This window comes from Anomaloglossus baeobatrachus, chromosome 9 (assembly GCF_048569485.1).
Source record: "Anomaloglossus baeobatrachus isolate aAnoBae1 chromosome 9, aAnoBae1.hap1, whole genome shotgun sequence".
In the NCBI taxonomy this organism is placed as follows: Eukaryota; Metazoa; Chordata; class Amphibia; order Anura; family Aromobatidae; genus Anomaloglossus; species Anomaloglossus baeobatrachus.
Genome location: NC_134361.1, coordinates 156,807,687 through 156,820,146, shown reverse-complemented (window position 1 = coordinate 156,820,146; position 12,460 = coordinate 156,807,687). Strand labels below are relative to the sequence as shown.

The 12,460-nt window shown below is 41.7% G+C and overlaps 1 protein-coding gene across 1 annotated transcript in view; it reads right to left on the bottom strand.

Annotated features, from left to right (window-relative positions):
• Positions 1-1,317: 1,317 nt before the first annotated feature.
• SLC25A53 (solute carrier family 25 member 53) overlaps positions 1,318-12,460 on the bottom strand; it is a 62,540-nt gene continuing 51,397 nt past the window's right edge. Inside the window, exon 2 of the mRNA XM_075324022.1 lies at positions 1,318-10,290. Coding sequence (XP_075180137.1) covers positions 9,333-10,184 — 852 coding nt within the window. The 5' untranslated portion in view covers positions 10,185-10,290 and the 3' untranslated portion in view covers positions 1,318-9,332. The remainder of the gene's footprint in view (positions 10,291-12,460) is intronic.

Genomic DNA, 12,460 nt, shown 5'->3' with positions numbered 1-12,460 from the left:
TGCATATGTAATGAGCGGGCACACGTGGTCACGGCAGGCTGCTATAGTAGCCTGCTCATGCCACCGCAGCACCCTCATTCCCCGCAGCCACAGTCAGACCATAAGACGCACCCCCAACTTTCCCCCAACATTTGGGGGAAAAAAGTGCGTCTTATGGTCCGAAAAATACCGTACCCTATGTTCATTTATATGCATTATGCTTTTATTTAGTTACAGCAGGGTATATGTTCATATTATTTTCTTCTTTGTTTTTTTATGCTCTACAATGGGGTAGCAAAACCCTGCTGACAGATTCCCTTCTTCCATGAGCCATAACTTTTTTATTTTTCCATCAATATTGCCATATGAGGGCTTGTTTTTTGCATGATGAGTTGTACTATTGAATTAAACCATTAATCTTACTATATAGTGTACTGGACAACAGGAAAAAATTCCAAATGTGGAGAAATAGTGACAAAAGTTTAATTTCAGAATGTTTTCTTTTTTTTAATTTTCTTTATCCACCACGTTCATTATATGGTAAATCTGACATGTCAGTCTAATTTCCCAGGTCAGTACGAGTTCATAGATACCAATCATGTATAGTTTTACTTTTATCTAAGGGGTGAAAAAAAAAGTTCAGACGTTTGTCCAAAAAAAGGGTAGCGGATCTGTCACCATTTTCCGAGACCCATAGCGTCTCATATTTCAGAATCTGGGACTCAGTGACGACTTATTCTTGGTGTCTTGAGCTGGCGTTTTTATTTATATCAATTTTGGGTAGATGGGATATTTTGATCCCCATTATTGCATTTTAATGCAATGTTCCAGCGACCAAAAAAAACGTAATTTTGTCTTTTGGATTTTTTTGTTCTCACTATGCTGTGTACCAGTCAGATTAAATTATTTTATATTTTGAGAGATCGGGCATTTCTAGACGCGGTGATACCAAATATGTCTCTTGGGTTTCGATATTTTTTCACTACCACTTTTAGGGGACTTGAAGCCGCACTGTCTGATCATTTCTGCTGTTCAGAGCGGTGCTTCAACGTCCCTCTGAACAGCAGAAATGCTTATGATCTGTGAATGCTGGCACTCAGGAACTTCGTCATGACAGCGACAGAAGTTATGAGCTGAAAATCAAAATAATGTGCCCCAAAGTGGTACCAATAAGAAGAACCGCTCGTCACTCAAAAAGCAAGTCCTCACTCAGCGCAATCGAATGAAAAAAAATATAAATCACACATGTCAAAAGATTGCAACACACAACTTCATTATTTATTTATTTATTTATTTATTTATTTTATTTCTATTTATTTTTTTAAACCATAGAATTTTTATTAACAAAATGTGTCAAATATTACATCATATTGACCATAAGTTCTTAACAGTCAACACATTATTAAGGGGGTTAGGGAGGGGGGGAGGGGAAATGGTGACCTTACATTAATTTTTCAATCACATTCTCTATATATAAATCTACAAAGTTATTTAATAAGAGTATTTAAATGGGAAAACAAGTACCGTAATTGTTCATTTTTTTTATGAAATTGCGATATATTATTATTAGATGAAGCAATTATTTTTTCTGATAGACAGTTCTTATTAATCAGTGAGATGACTTTGGACAGTGTAGGGCATTGTGGGTTTTTCCAAAAACGTGCAATTTTGATTCTTGTTGCCACAATAATATGTACAAACACTGTACGGATCTCATAGGGGAATGAGTCCAGATCAATGGCGAGCAGCGCCTGCTGTGTGGATAGGATTATTGGTGTATTATAAATCTTTGATATTGAATGATTTATTGCTTCCCACAGATGTCTAATATTACTACAATTCCACCATATGTGTAACATATCTGCGCTGGGGTCTCCACATCTCCAGCACGTCTGGAGACTTATGGAACATTTTAGATATTCTATAGGGGGTGAGATACCACCTCTATAATAATTCCCTTGCATTTTCTATGTGGTTAGCACATTTAGATTGTTTTCCAAGAATTGAGAAGGATGCTCGCCATTGATCCGGTGTGAATGTACAGTTTAGGTCTTTTTCCCATTTTTGAAGGTATGTGGTTAGAGAGGGCAATGTATTCTCTAGCATGCAATCATAGCTTGTGGACAGCGGTTCAATCTGTGATGTAGGGTTCAATAGCATTGAGTATAGTTTAGATGGCGGTGCAGACATCCGCTCCTTCCTTTCATTTAGGAAATGTAGGATTTGCAGATATTTGTAGAAGTCCCTTTGGGGCACATTGTATTTATCTCGCAATGAAGAGAAAGTAATTAATTCCTCCCCGTCATAAAAATTCCCAGTTGATGTGATTTTGGATATTTTCCAATTTTTAAGTTTGAGGTCAAGTATACAATGCTCCAGTGACTCTATGGGGGCCTTGAGAAGTGTGGTTTGTATAAGGCCTAGTTTAATAGTCATCACCCTCCATAGCTCCAGGGCCGCATCTATTGTTGGGGATGTATTTAGGTTGCTATTGGTGACTAAGGTATGTTGTGCATGGAAGAAAGCTGAGACATTAGCGGTTCCCATCAGATGCTTTTCAATTGTTATACAATGCCAGTCACCATTGTTGTTCCACATGAATCGTAATTGTTCGAATAGTGCGGCTCTATAGTAGCGGACCACTGAGGGGCATCCGAGATCTCCCTTACTCATAGGTGTGTAGAGCGTGTCCGCCTGGACTTTGGATTTTTTTCTCCTGCCAAATGTACTTTAAAAGGATCGCTTGAATCTCTTTTAGTATTTTCATTGGGAATGTGATAGGGAAATTGTGGAACAAATACAATATCTGCGGGAGAATAAATATTTTCACTAATGCTATCCTGCCCAGCCATGATAGTTCGTGTTTCTTCATGCGTAGCATGTCAGCTTGGATTTTCCTCCTCAGGGACTCATAATTCAAAGATAACATTTTATCTGCTGAGATTGTTAGCCAGTTATCTACATACTCAATACTATCGTTTTCTTATTTGAAAGGGTATTTATTCTCAAAGTTCTTTGGGTACATTGTGGATGGGGTTAGGTATAATACTTGGCATTTAGACGTATTCAATTTATAATATATATTAGAGAACGAGTCAATTATTTGCATTACTGCCGGTAAGGACTCTGTGGGGTTTGTTATCGCTAGAATGATGTCGTCCGCAAACAGACGTATTTTGTGTTCGGTTATATCCACCTGAATCCCTGATATCATTGGGTGACATCTGATTTTTTTCTGCTAGAGGCTCAATCGCCAAAGCGAATATGAGAGGTGATAGTGGACACCCTTGTCTCGTCCCGTTCGTAACAGGAAACTTGTCCGACATCATTCTAGAGGCAAAGACTGACGCTGATGGGTGGGAGTATAGTAGAGTAATTGCTTTAAAAATGCTGCCAGTGAATCCGAATCTGGTTAGGACCTCAAATAGGTAGCGCCAATCGAACGCCTTCTCCGCATCCAGTGATAGGAGCAGAGAAGGCGTCCCCTCCCCGCCACATGGATGAGGTCAATCATCTGTCTAGTACCATCCAATGTCTGTCTGGATTTGATAAATCCAACCTGGTCCTTGTGCACCAATGAGGGGACTACATCGGAGATTCTTGTTGCCAAGATTTTGGAGTATAGTTTGAGGTCAGTATTTAGTAGGGATATTGGCCTGAAGTTATGTGATTGGTCGGGTGTTTTACCTGGTTTGGGGAGGGGTACTATAGTCGCTTGTAACATTTCATCTTGTATTTTGCCTGTTTCAAATAAATTTTGGAAGACTAGTAATAGGTGTGGGGATAGTATTGGATAGAATGTCTTGAGATATTCATTAGGTATACCGTGTCCGGTCCTGGGGATGTTATTTTTAGTTGTTTGGATGACTTGTTGGATTTCTATTTGGCTTATGGGTTGGTTTATTGCCGTCAATTAGTCCTCAGGGATTTGTGGTAGGGATATACTATTCAGGAAGATGTTGATTAGTTCAGTTTTGGGTTGTTGGGTGAGGTTATCGGTGTTGAGGTTATAGAGTGAGGAATAATATTTTGCGAAAATATTCGGAATTTTTTTTGGGATTATATATTTTATTCTTTTGGTTGTCTTGTATGTGAGCTATCCTTTGTTTTGTCAGTCTCGCTTTAATTTTATTGGGTAATATTTTACTCGCTTTATTTCCCTGCCAGTAGTATTTGGCTTTACTTCTCCTCAGGTTGTGCTCGTATTTGTATTGAAGCAGTTGGTATAGTTCGTATCTTGACTTTTGTAGGTTTTTATATAGTGCGGGTGAGGGGCTGTGTTTATGGACGTCTTCCAAGGATGCTATATTTTTATTAAGATCCTCGTTTGTCGCATTCTTAGTTTTTTTGTGTTGTGCTGCTATCTATATTAGCCGTCCTCTTATGTATGCCTTGTGGACGCACCACACTGTGGTCGGGGACATGTCTGGGGTGCTATTGATATCAAAGTATTCCTGGAGCAGTTCTTTTAGTTGGGATTTGACAACATCTGAGGATATTAAGTGGTTATTAATTCTCCATGGGGAATATGTTGGATTATTATACGTCTCTTTTATTTGGCATGATACAGGAGCATGGTCCGACCAAGTTAAGTTTCCAATTTTGGCTGATTGTATATTTTGCAGGAGTATTTATCCACCACCATTAGGTCAATTCTTGAGTAAATTTTATGTGGGTGCAAATAATATGTATAATCCCGTTCAGAGGCGTGAAGGACCCTTCACGTGTCGTACAGTTCTTCTGACAGGACTCAGAGACACTGGGACAGCGCATGGGATTGGGGCTTTTAATTTGAGCACCAGGATTTGTCTATATTGGGGATCGGGACGATATTGAAATCTCCACAGATTAGGAGGGATCCTTGTTTTATTTTGGATAATTTGTTCATGAGGTCTCTAATAAAGGTGATTTGTCCTGAGTTGGGTGCATATGTGATGTGATTGTGTACACCTTATTATTAATAATACATATCAGTATCACATATCTGCCCTCGTCATCTAGAACACTATCAATAAGCTAAAACGCTATGGTGTCTTTTATTGTGATGGCTACACCTCTCTTCTTTTTCACTGCGTGTGAGATATAGATGTGGGGGTAATTTTTGGGTTGTAATCTATGGGTGTCCTTGCAGTTTAGGTGAGTTTCTTCGACACATAATATGTCCGCTTTAAGTGCCTGGGCCTCTTTACATACTAGTGATCTTTTCAAGGGACTGTTCAGACCTTTTACATTAATACTAGAAATCTGAAATACCATCAATTATAATAGTCAGTATGTCACCAAATACAGGATAACAGTAAGGGAAACAAAGGGGTTAAAGTTACGAAAAGTAACTACAACAGGTACAACTTGTACAATTCAAAGTCCAGTTCTACGTGAACTAACTGGATATTCGTCCCTATCCAGTATTAATGGGGGGAGAGAATAGAAAAAAGAAACATTATTCTCGTGTCCCTCCAACCTGCCAACAAAACAAAGGGTGCCAGCAAAGTGTCCTGTACAGACAAATAAGGAAACATAGGATACGGGTTACTTGCATGATGGTTATGTTCATTCTTTGTTCAGTGTTGGGGGTCTATTCTTTAGCAGGGAGCTGGTGTCATCATCCACAGATGTCAGGGACCAGTCCTGGAGCAGGGTCATGACCTCTCTGGGTGACAGAAGGACGTGTGTGACTCCATTTTTTGTCACAATGAGCTTAACCGAATATCCCCATTTGTAGATGATGTTGTTCTCTCGCAGGATCTTGGTTGCGGATGAAAACTCTCGCCTCCTGTTCAGGGTGGCCGCAGACAGGTCGGTGAATACCAGGATGTTCCGGAATCTTTCTGGAAGCACTTGTTTGGCTGCTGCCGCTTTGGCCACTGCTTCTTTGAAGTGACAGAAGTGCAGCCTGGCGATCACGTCCCATGGTGCAGCGTTGGGAACAGACTTTGGTTTAGGGATCCATTGTGCCCTGTAAATCAGCAGGTCCCTCTACTCGGCTGACGGCACTAGAGCTGTGAAAAAGTCCATTAGGAACTCCTTCAATGCATCTGCAGCTACAGTCTCAGGAATCCCTCTGAAACGGAAATTGTTGCATCTGGACCGGTCTTCCAGATCCGCAAGCTTCAGTTTTAAGGCTGTCATTTCTTTGTCCGCCTCATTATGCACGTCTACCGGCTGATTGTGCGCTGTGGTGTACTCCTCCAGTTTCCCCTCTATGTGTGAGGTTCTATCACCAATCTGTGTGATTTCTTTATGTAGTGCATTGAAAGCTGTGGTTATATCCTTGTGGATGGCTTGATTCAGGCCTCCCATCAGTTCTCCCATCAGGAATCTGATTGTGTCTTCAGTAATAGGGGCTGAGTTGGCACTTTTATTAGGAGAGTGTGAGGAGCTGTATTTAATAACTGTGTTTCTGCAAACTCTAGGCTTCCATCAGTTCCAGCAGGGGGGAGGAGCAGGGATTGCATCGCTGGTGAGCAGTTCTGTGTGACCAGGGAGCCTGCAGCTTTATTAGGAGTGATGGACTGGTGGTATGATTCAGTGTGCAGCTCTGAGCGCTACTACACACTGTTACTTTCACTGCTGCTGCTGCCGGCGGCCGAGTGGTGAGAGCTGCGGCCGCCAACTTGGATCCGGCCGCTCGACATTTCAAAGACCAGGACTCTGCTGGGCGCCTGCCCCCTCCTCCTCCCGCTCGTCATCTCTGCTGCACTCCGCTCCCCCGTACCACCGCTTCAGTTAGCTGGTATTTTGTGCCTCCTCCAGTCACTTTGCCTTGCTTTGTGCCGCTTTAAAGTTTGGTGGTCAGGGAGCACGGGCCACACGCGTCCGCTCAGCTCAACATCCTGTCACGCCCCCCTATTTATTTATTTATTTAATGAATCCTTGTAAAGGGAACCTGTCATGTTAAAACAACCTTATTGACTTGCAGAAATGGGGTTAATCTGCAGTTAATAGCGTTTGGAACCTGCCCGGCGCCTCCACATCAAACCCTGGTGCTGGGAGGAAATTAACTTCAATCCTTCCAGCAGCATTTGGATTTCAGTCACGGGGGCTGTGCCGCTGCGGCTTCAGTCACCGTTCTGTGTATCGAGAGTTGTGGCTGTAACTGTGCCCCCTGACAGCAAGTTCTAATGATGAGCAGGTGTCAGTCACTGTGGGGGCGCGGTTGCCGCTCCAGCACTGCCCCATGACTGAAACCTGAACGCTACTGGGAGGATTGAAGTTCGAAATGCTATTTTTCTTCAGATCAACCCCATATTTGCATATAAGCACTGATAAAATATGGACCTATTTGTATAACATACTAACAGCAAAGATGATTATGCATATGTGCATGTGTCAATAATTTGCCTTCAATTAAAGTATCACTTTTTATTCCTCTTTGATTCTAATGGTATGTCACTTTTAACCTCTTCACCGCCGGCCTATTTACCGTGTTTTTTTTTTTGCTCCCCTTCTTCTGACAGCCGTAACTTTTTAATTTTTCCGTCAATCTTACCTTATGAGGGCTTGTTTTTTGCGAGACAAGTTGTACTTTTAAATGAAAACATACGTTTTACCACATAGTGTATTGGAAAACGGCAAAAAAATACCAAGTGCGAAAAAATTGCAAAAAAGTGTGATTGCATGATTGTTTTTGATATATTTTATTCACCGTGTTCAATATATGGTAAAACTGATGTGCTGATGTGATGCCTGAGTTCCATACGAGTTCGTAGACACCAATCATGTATAGGTTTACTTTTATCTAAGGGGTTGAAAAAAAATCAGTCCAAAGAAAGCAACGCATTTTTTGCGCAATTTTCCGCGACCCATAGTGTTCTCATTTTTTGGGATCTATGGCTCAGTGATGGCTTATTTTTTGCATCTCAAGCTGACATTTTTAAAAGTACCATTTTTGCGCAGATGCTCTGTTTTAATCGCTTTTTATTGCATTTTGCGCAAAATTTGTGACAACCAAAAAACTTAATTTTTGTGTTTGGTAAACGGCGTAGTGGCAGAAAAATTCCAATCAGATTAATTGATTTTATATATTGATAGATCGGGCATTTCTGAATGCGGTGATACCAAATATGTGTATATTTTTTATCCCTTTAATTATCAATGGTGCGAAAGGGGGGTGGTTTGAACTTTTAAGTTTTTTTGTTTTTTAATTTTTTAAAATTTTTTTTTTTTTTTTTACTTTTTACTAGTCCCATTAGGGGACTATAAGGATCAGCTGTCTGATCGCTCATTCATTTCTGCTGATCAGAGCTACACAGCTGAGAACAGCAGAAATTCTCACCTCTTGTCACTGACAGCAGTCGCCTGTGTGAAACAGGAAGTGACTCATGCTATCTACAGGAGTCATCAACATGATAATCATTGGCTCACAGTGATCACGTCACTGCGACGCCGATGGAGCCGGGTGAGTAAACATTTACCACGTCCGGCATTTAAATGGCACTGACATTTTCACAGCACCATTTAAGGGGTTAACAGGCATGGGTGGAACGCGGATCTTCTCGTACCTACGAAACACACATGTCAGCTGTACAAATCAGCTGGCATGTGCACCAGTCGGTGAGAATTACACTATGGTGGTTTATGATGTAATATTACTACCTGCGGTCGTTACGGGGTTAAAAAAATATACATTTTTCAATTTCTATAAGAGTCTGTTTTTCGGATTTTGTTGCTTGCATAAAAAGCTTTACTTATCCATAGGCACCAGAGGTTACTTCTACTTATGAACAGGAGGACACGTCGTTGTCTAGCTGTAATTGATGCTAAAGGCCACATGACAAGTTATTTAGACATTTACATTTTTTTGGGGGGGGGAGGGGGTATACCCACCGCTGTTGTTGGCTTTTGTTTTAATAAATTGAGATGAGGAACTCAACATTGCATGCTTCTTTTTAAATGCCCTGCTTTCATGATAAAATATCACTATATCGTGAACTTTTTACATTTTGCATAAAGCTCACGTTAAAGACAAATACCCCTAACTTTTGTGAGCAGTGTATAATGCCATCATATGCAGCAGTGCTTTACAGAAGTTATCAGTTATTAAATAAGATCCTTTGATAGGGCTGCAAATTATCTGTACTCTTACTAACAAAACAGCACAACAAATTGCCATTTGACTATGAGCAAATAAAGAATACACTAGACACTGATTGAGTCTGTTGGGCTCAGTAGGGGAATACTCTCCACAAAACCTCAGGTTCACAGTATTAATGGGTTCTTGGGCCACTCGTCAAACAACAAACCTGTGTCCAGCATAGATTCTCAGCTCTCCCACTAGCCAGATGACATATTTGTTTGTATTGTTTCTTTACTATGAGTAATGTGCTGTCCTTAGAGCCATAGGACCTTTTTTTTTATAGAAGTTTGTTGCTCAAAGTATCATGAATAGAATTTGTAACCCCCCAAGTAATGCAAGATCGCAGGATAATGAGAGATGCTCCACGGTACAGCAGTGAGACTCTTCCTCCACACTTATTCCATACTCTTAAGGCTACTTTCCTTAAATGAGGTAGGTTCTTTCCTACTTCTGCTTGCATATTTGCTATTATAACACTTAATGGATAAAGGACTAACGAGGTAAAGGCACCATTGAGTGCACCAGAGCCAAGAGAAGGTGCCCAGTCAGGTAGAGATGGATAAAGCAATAAATCTCGCAAAGGCTCTTTGCAGGAAAGGAAGATAGCACTTCCTACCATGTTCCTGACCAGTATTATAGAGAATCCTCTGTACATTCCACATGTTAGCCATTGTCTTTTATTGTAGGACTGGAATTCTTGCATAATTGAACGTGTGTTAGGAAAATGTACATTATTTCGACTGTCCTGCAGAATGTTCTGAATTCTTTCAAATGGTACTAATAAAACAGCTTCTATGGCCCCAGCTAAACACCCAGAAAATGCACGAGACTTTACACCTGGTGTACCTCCCCCAGAGAAAAATTGTTGAAGGCTTCCTTGGGTTCCAAAAAGTAATGTCCCTTGAATTGTTTTTGCCATGAGAGGGGGAGCCAGTCCACGATAAAGATGTTTGCCACCTTCTTTAGTCAACTGACATGTGGCAGCTCGGATAGTCAATGTGTGAAGTTGCTGTCGAAAAATTGTCTTATATATGGGAAATGTTAAAACAGTAGACAGAAAGCTTGAGGTTGCTCCGGCAAAGTAACTACTACTCCAACTGCCCCATCTTGGAGCCTCTCTACTTTCCATTTTGTTTCCTCTTAGGTTAAAATATTTTAGGATGGAGAATGCCAGGGTAGGAAAGCTTCATCGTTCACCTTCCATGTAGTAAATATAAATTTTATCCTATCGAATACTGTAATAAGAAAAGTAAAAATAATTAAAACCAAAGCTATGAGTTGTTAACATTACATATATCCTTATTGTGTAGTATGAAAAGTGCTTATAATACATGAGTTGTTGAGAATAAAGGCCCAGTCACACACAACGACTTACCAACGATCCCGAAAACGATGCGACCTGATAGAGATCGCAGGTAAGTCGCTGGGAGGTCGCAGGTGAGATGTCACACAGCCAGATCTTACCAGCGATGCAGGAACAATACAGGTCGCAGTAGCGACCTGTATAACGATCTCGGCAGTCACTGTGACCCTGTCACACAGTGTCAAACACAGCGATGTGTCCTGCCCAGCAGGACGTCGCCTTTGAAGAAAATGACCTGGACCATTCAGCAACGACTAGCGATCTCACAGCAGGGGCCTGATCGCTGGTGTCACACATAACGAGATCGCTAACCGGATCGCTACTGCGTCACCAAAACGGTGACTCAGCTGCGATCTCGCTAGCGATCTCGTTATGTGTGACAGTACCTTAAGGATAAATGTAATCTTTAGTATGCAAAAGTGCTTACAACATATTCCTCTTATTTTATCAGTGGGGTCTTACACTTGATGGCCAATTTAGGCAATTTTAGGAGGAAAATATACAAACTGTGAGCCCAGTTTTACCAGAGGGCAAACCAATACATTTACTTGGGCAGCATGGTAGCTCAGAGGTTAGCACTGCAGTCTTGCAGCGCTGGAGTCCTGCATTCAAATCCAACCAAGGACAACATCTGCAATGAGTTTATGTAAGTTTCCTCCGGGTTCTCTGGTTTCCTCCCTCCAAAGACATACTGATGGGGACCTTAGATTGTGAGCCACAATGGGGACAGTGTTGCTGATGCAAAGTGCTATGGAATTGTTGGAGCTGTATAAGTGAATAAATATTATTATTATTAATCATTTTTTTTCACTGCTATATAAATGCAGCTCTTCCAACATTCCAACATTGGTGAGGGTCGAGAGAGTGAGTGTTCAAACAGCTAGAACGGCGCTGGTACTGAAGGTGAGTATTGTTATTTTAATGGGAGGAAATATATTGGTTGAGAAGTTGTCCAAGCAGTGGACAACACATTTAACGATGGACTGGAGAGGTGTGAGAGTGTTTGTTGGGAAGCCGCAGAAGAGGATATTTCAGCAGTTGAGGTGGGAAATGATGGAAATGATGGCCATTCATTAACATTTTAGCAGATTGAGGAAGAAAGGAATTCTGGAGATATTTCTGAGTTGGTGGTGACAGGAGGTGGTAAGAACTTGATTGTGTGGTCTGAAGGACATGGTGAGTCAAGGATTACTCTGAGGCAGGGAGCTTCTAGCAGAGTAGAAAGCGTGGTGTCGTTTATAGTGATAGGGGAATTAAGTGTGTATATATTTAAAAAACTGTTCTCACCATAAGTATCACACCTATAAATACAAGAATATGAGAAAAAAATAAAATATTTATAATTCTTTGGTCAATATATTTTGAATTATTGATTTCTACACTATGTATTTGTGTCACCTTGGAAAATCAGGTAGCCACACAATAGGCCCCCGCATAACACCATCCCTCACCTAGGTCACATACAGCCGACCTGAAACCCTAGTCACCTCCCCCAGAGCAAGACAGGCACACCAGGGGACAGGACCAGGCAGTTAGGAAACGCCCACCTAGGGGTCTAGACAGCCCGGGGTGGGAAAAACAAGAGAAGTCAGTAGTTCAAGTTGAGAGGAGCGTGGGCTGGAGCTAGGTGTAGCTCCAGCAGAGGAGAGAGTTCAAGTTGAACGGTACCAGGATTGGAGCCCTGGTGCCTTGGCTAGGTGGCAGACAGTGGTCTCCATCAGAAAGAGACGTGAAGAACTGAGGTGGACCAGGACAGGGTTGGAGCCCGCCGGTACCTACACCGGGGACCCGACCGGAAACCGTGCACAGAGGGGGTACTCGAACCCTGAAGCCAGCACCGAAACCAGCGGCCTAGCTAATTAACCGATTGAGGGCAGGATTACAGGTCCTTTCCCAACCAAAGTCCCAAAAGCAGAAAACCACCCACTGATAGGGATAGGGCAACCACCAGGGCCCATAGATCCCATGAGTCAGCGTCAGCGGGCACGGCTCCTCAGGCACACAAAAAGCCGGGAGCAGACCCCCGTGTTCCATACCGGGAA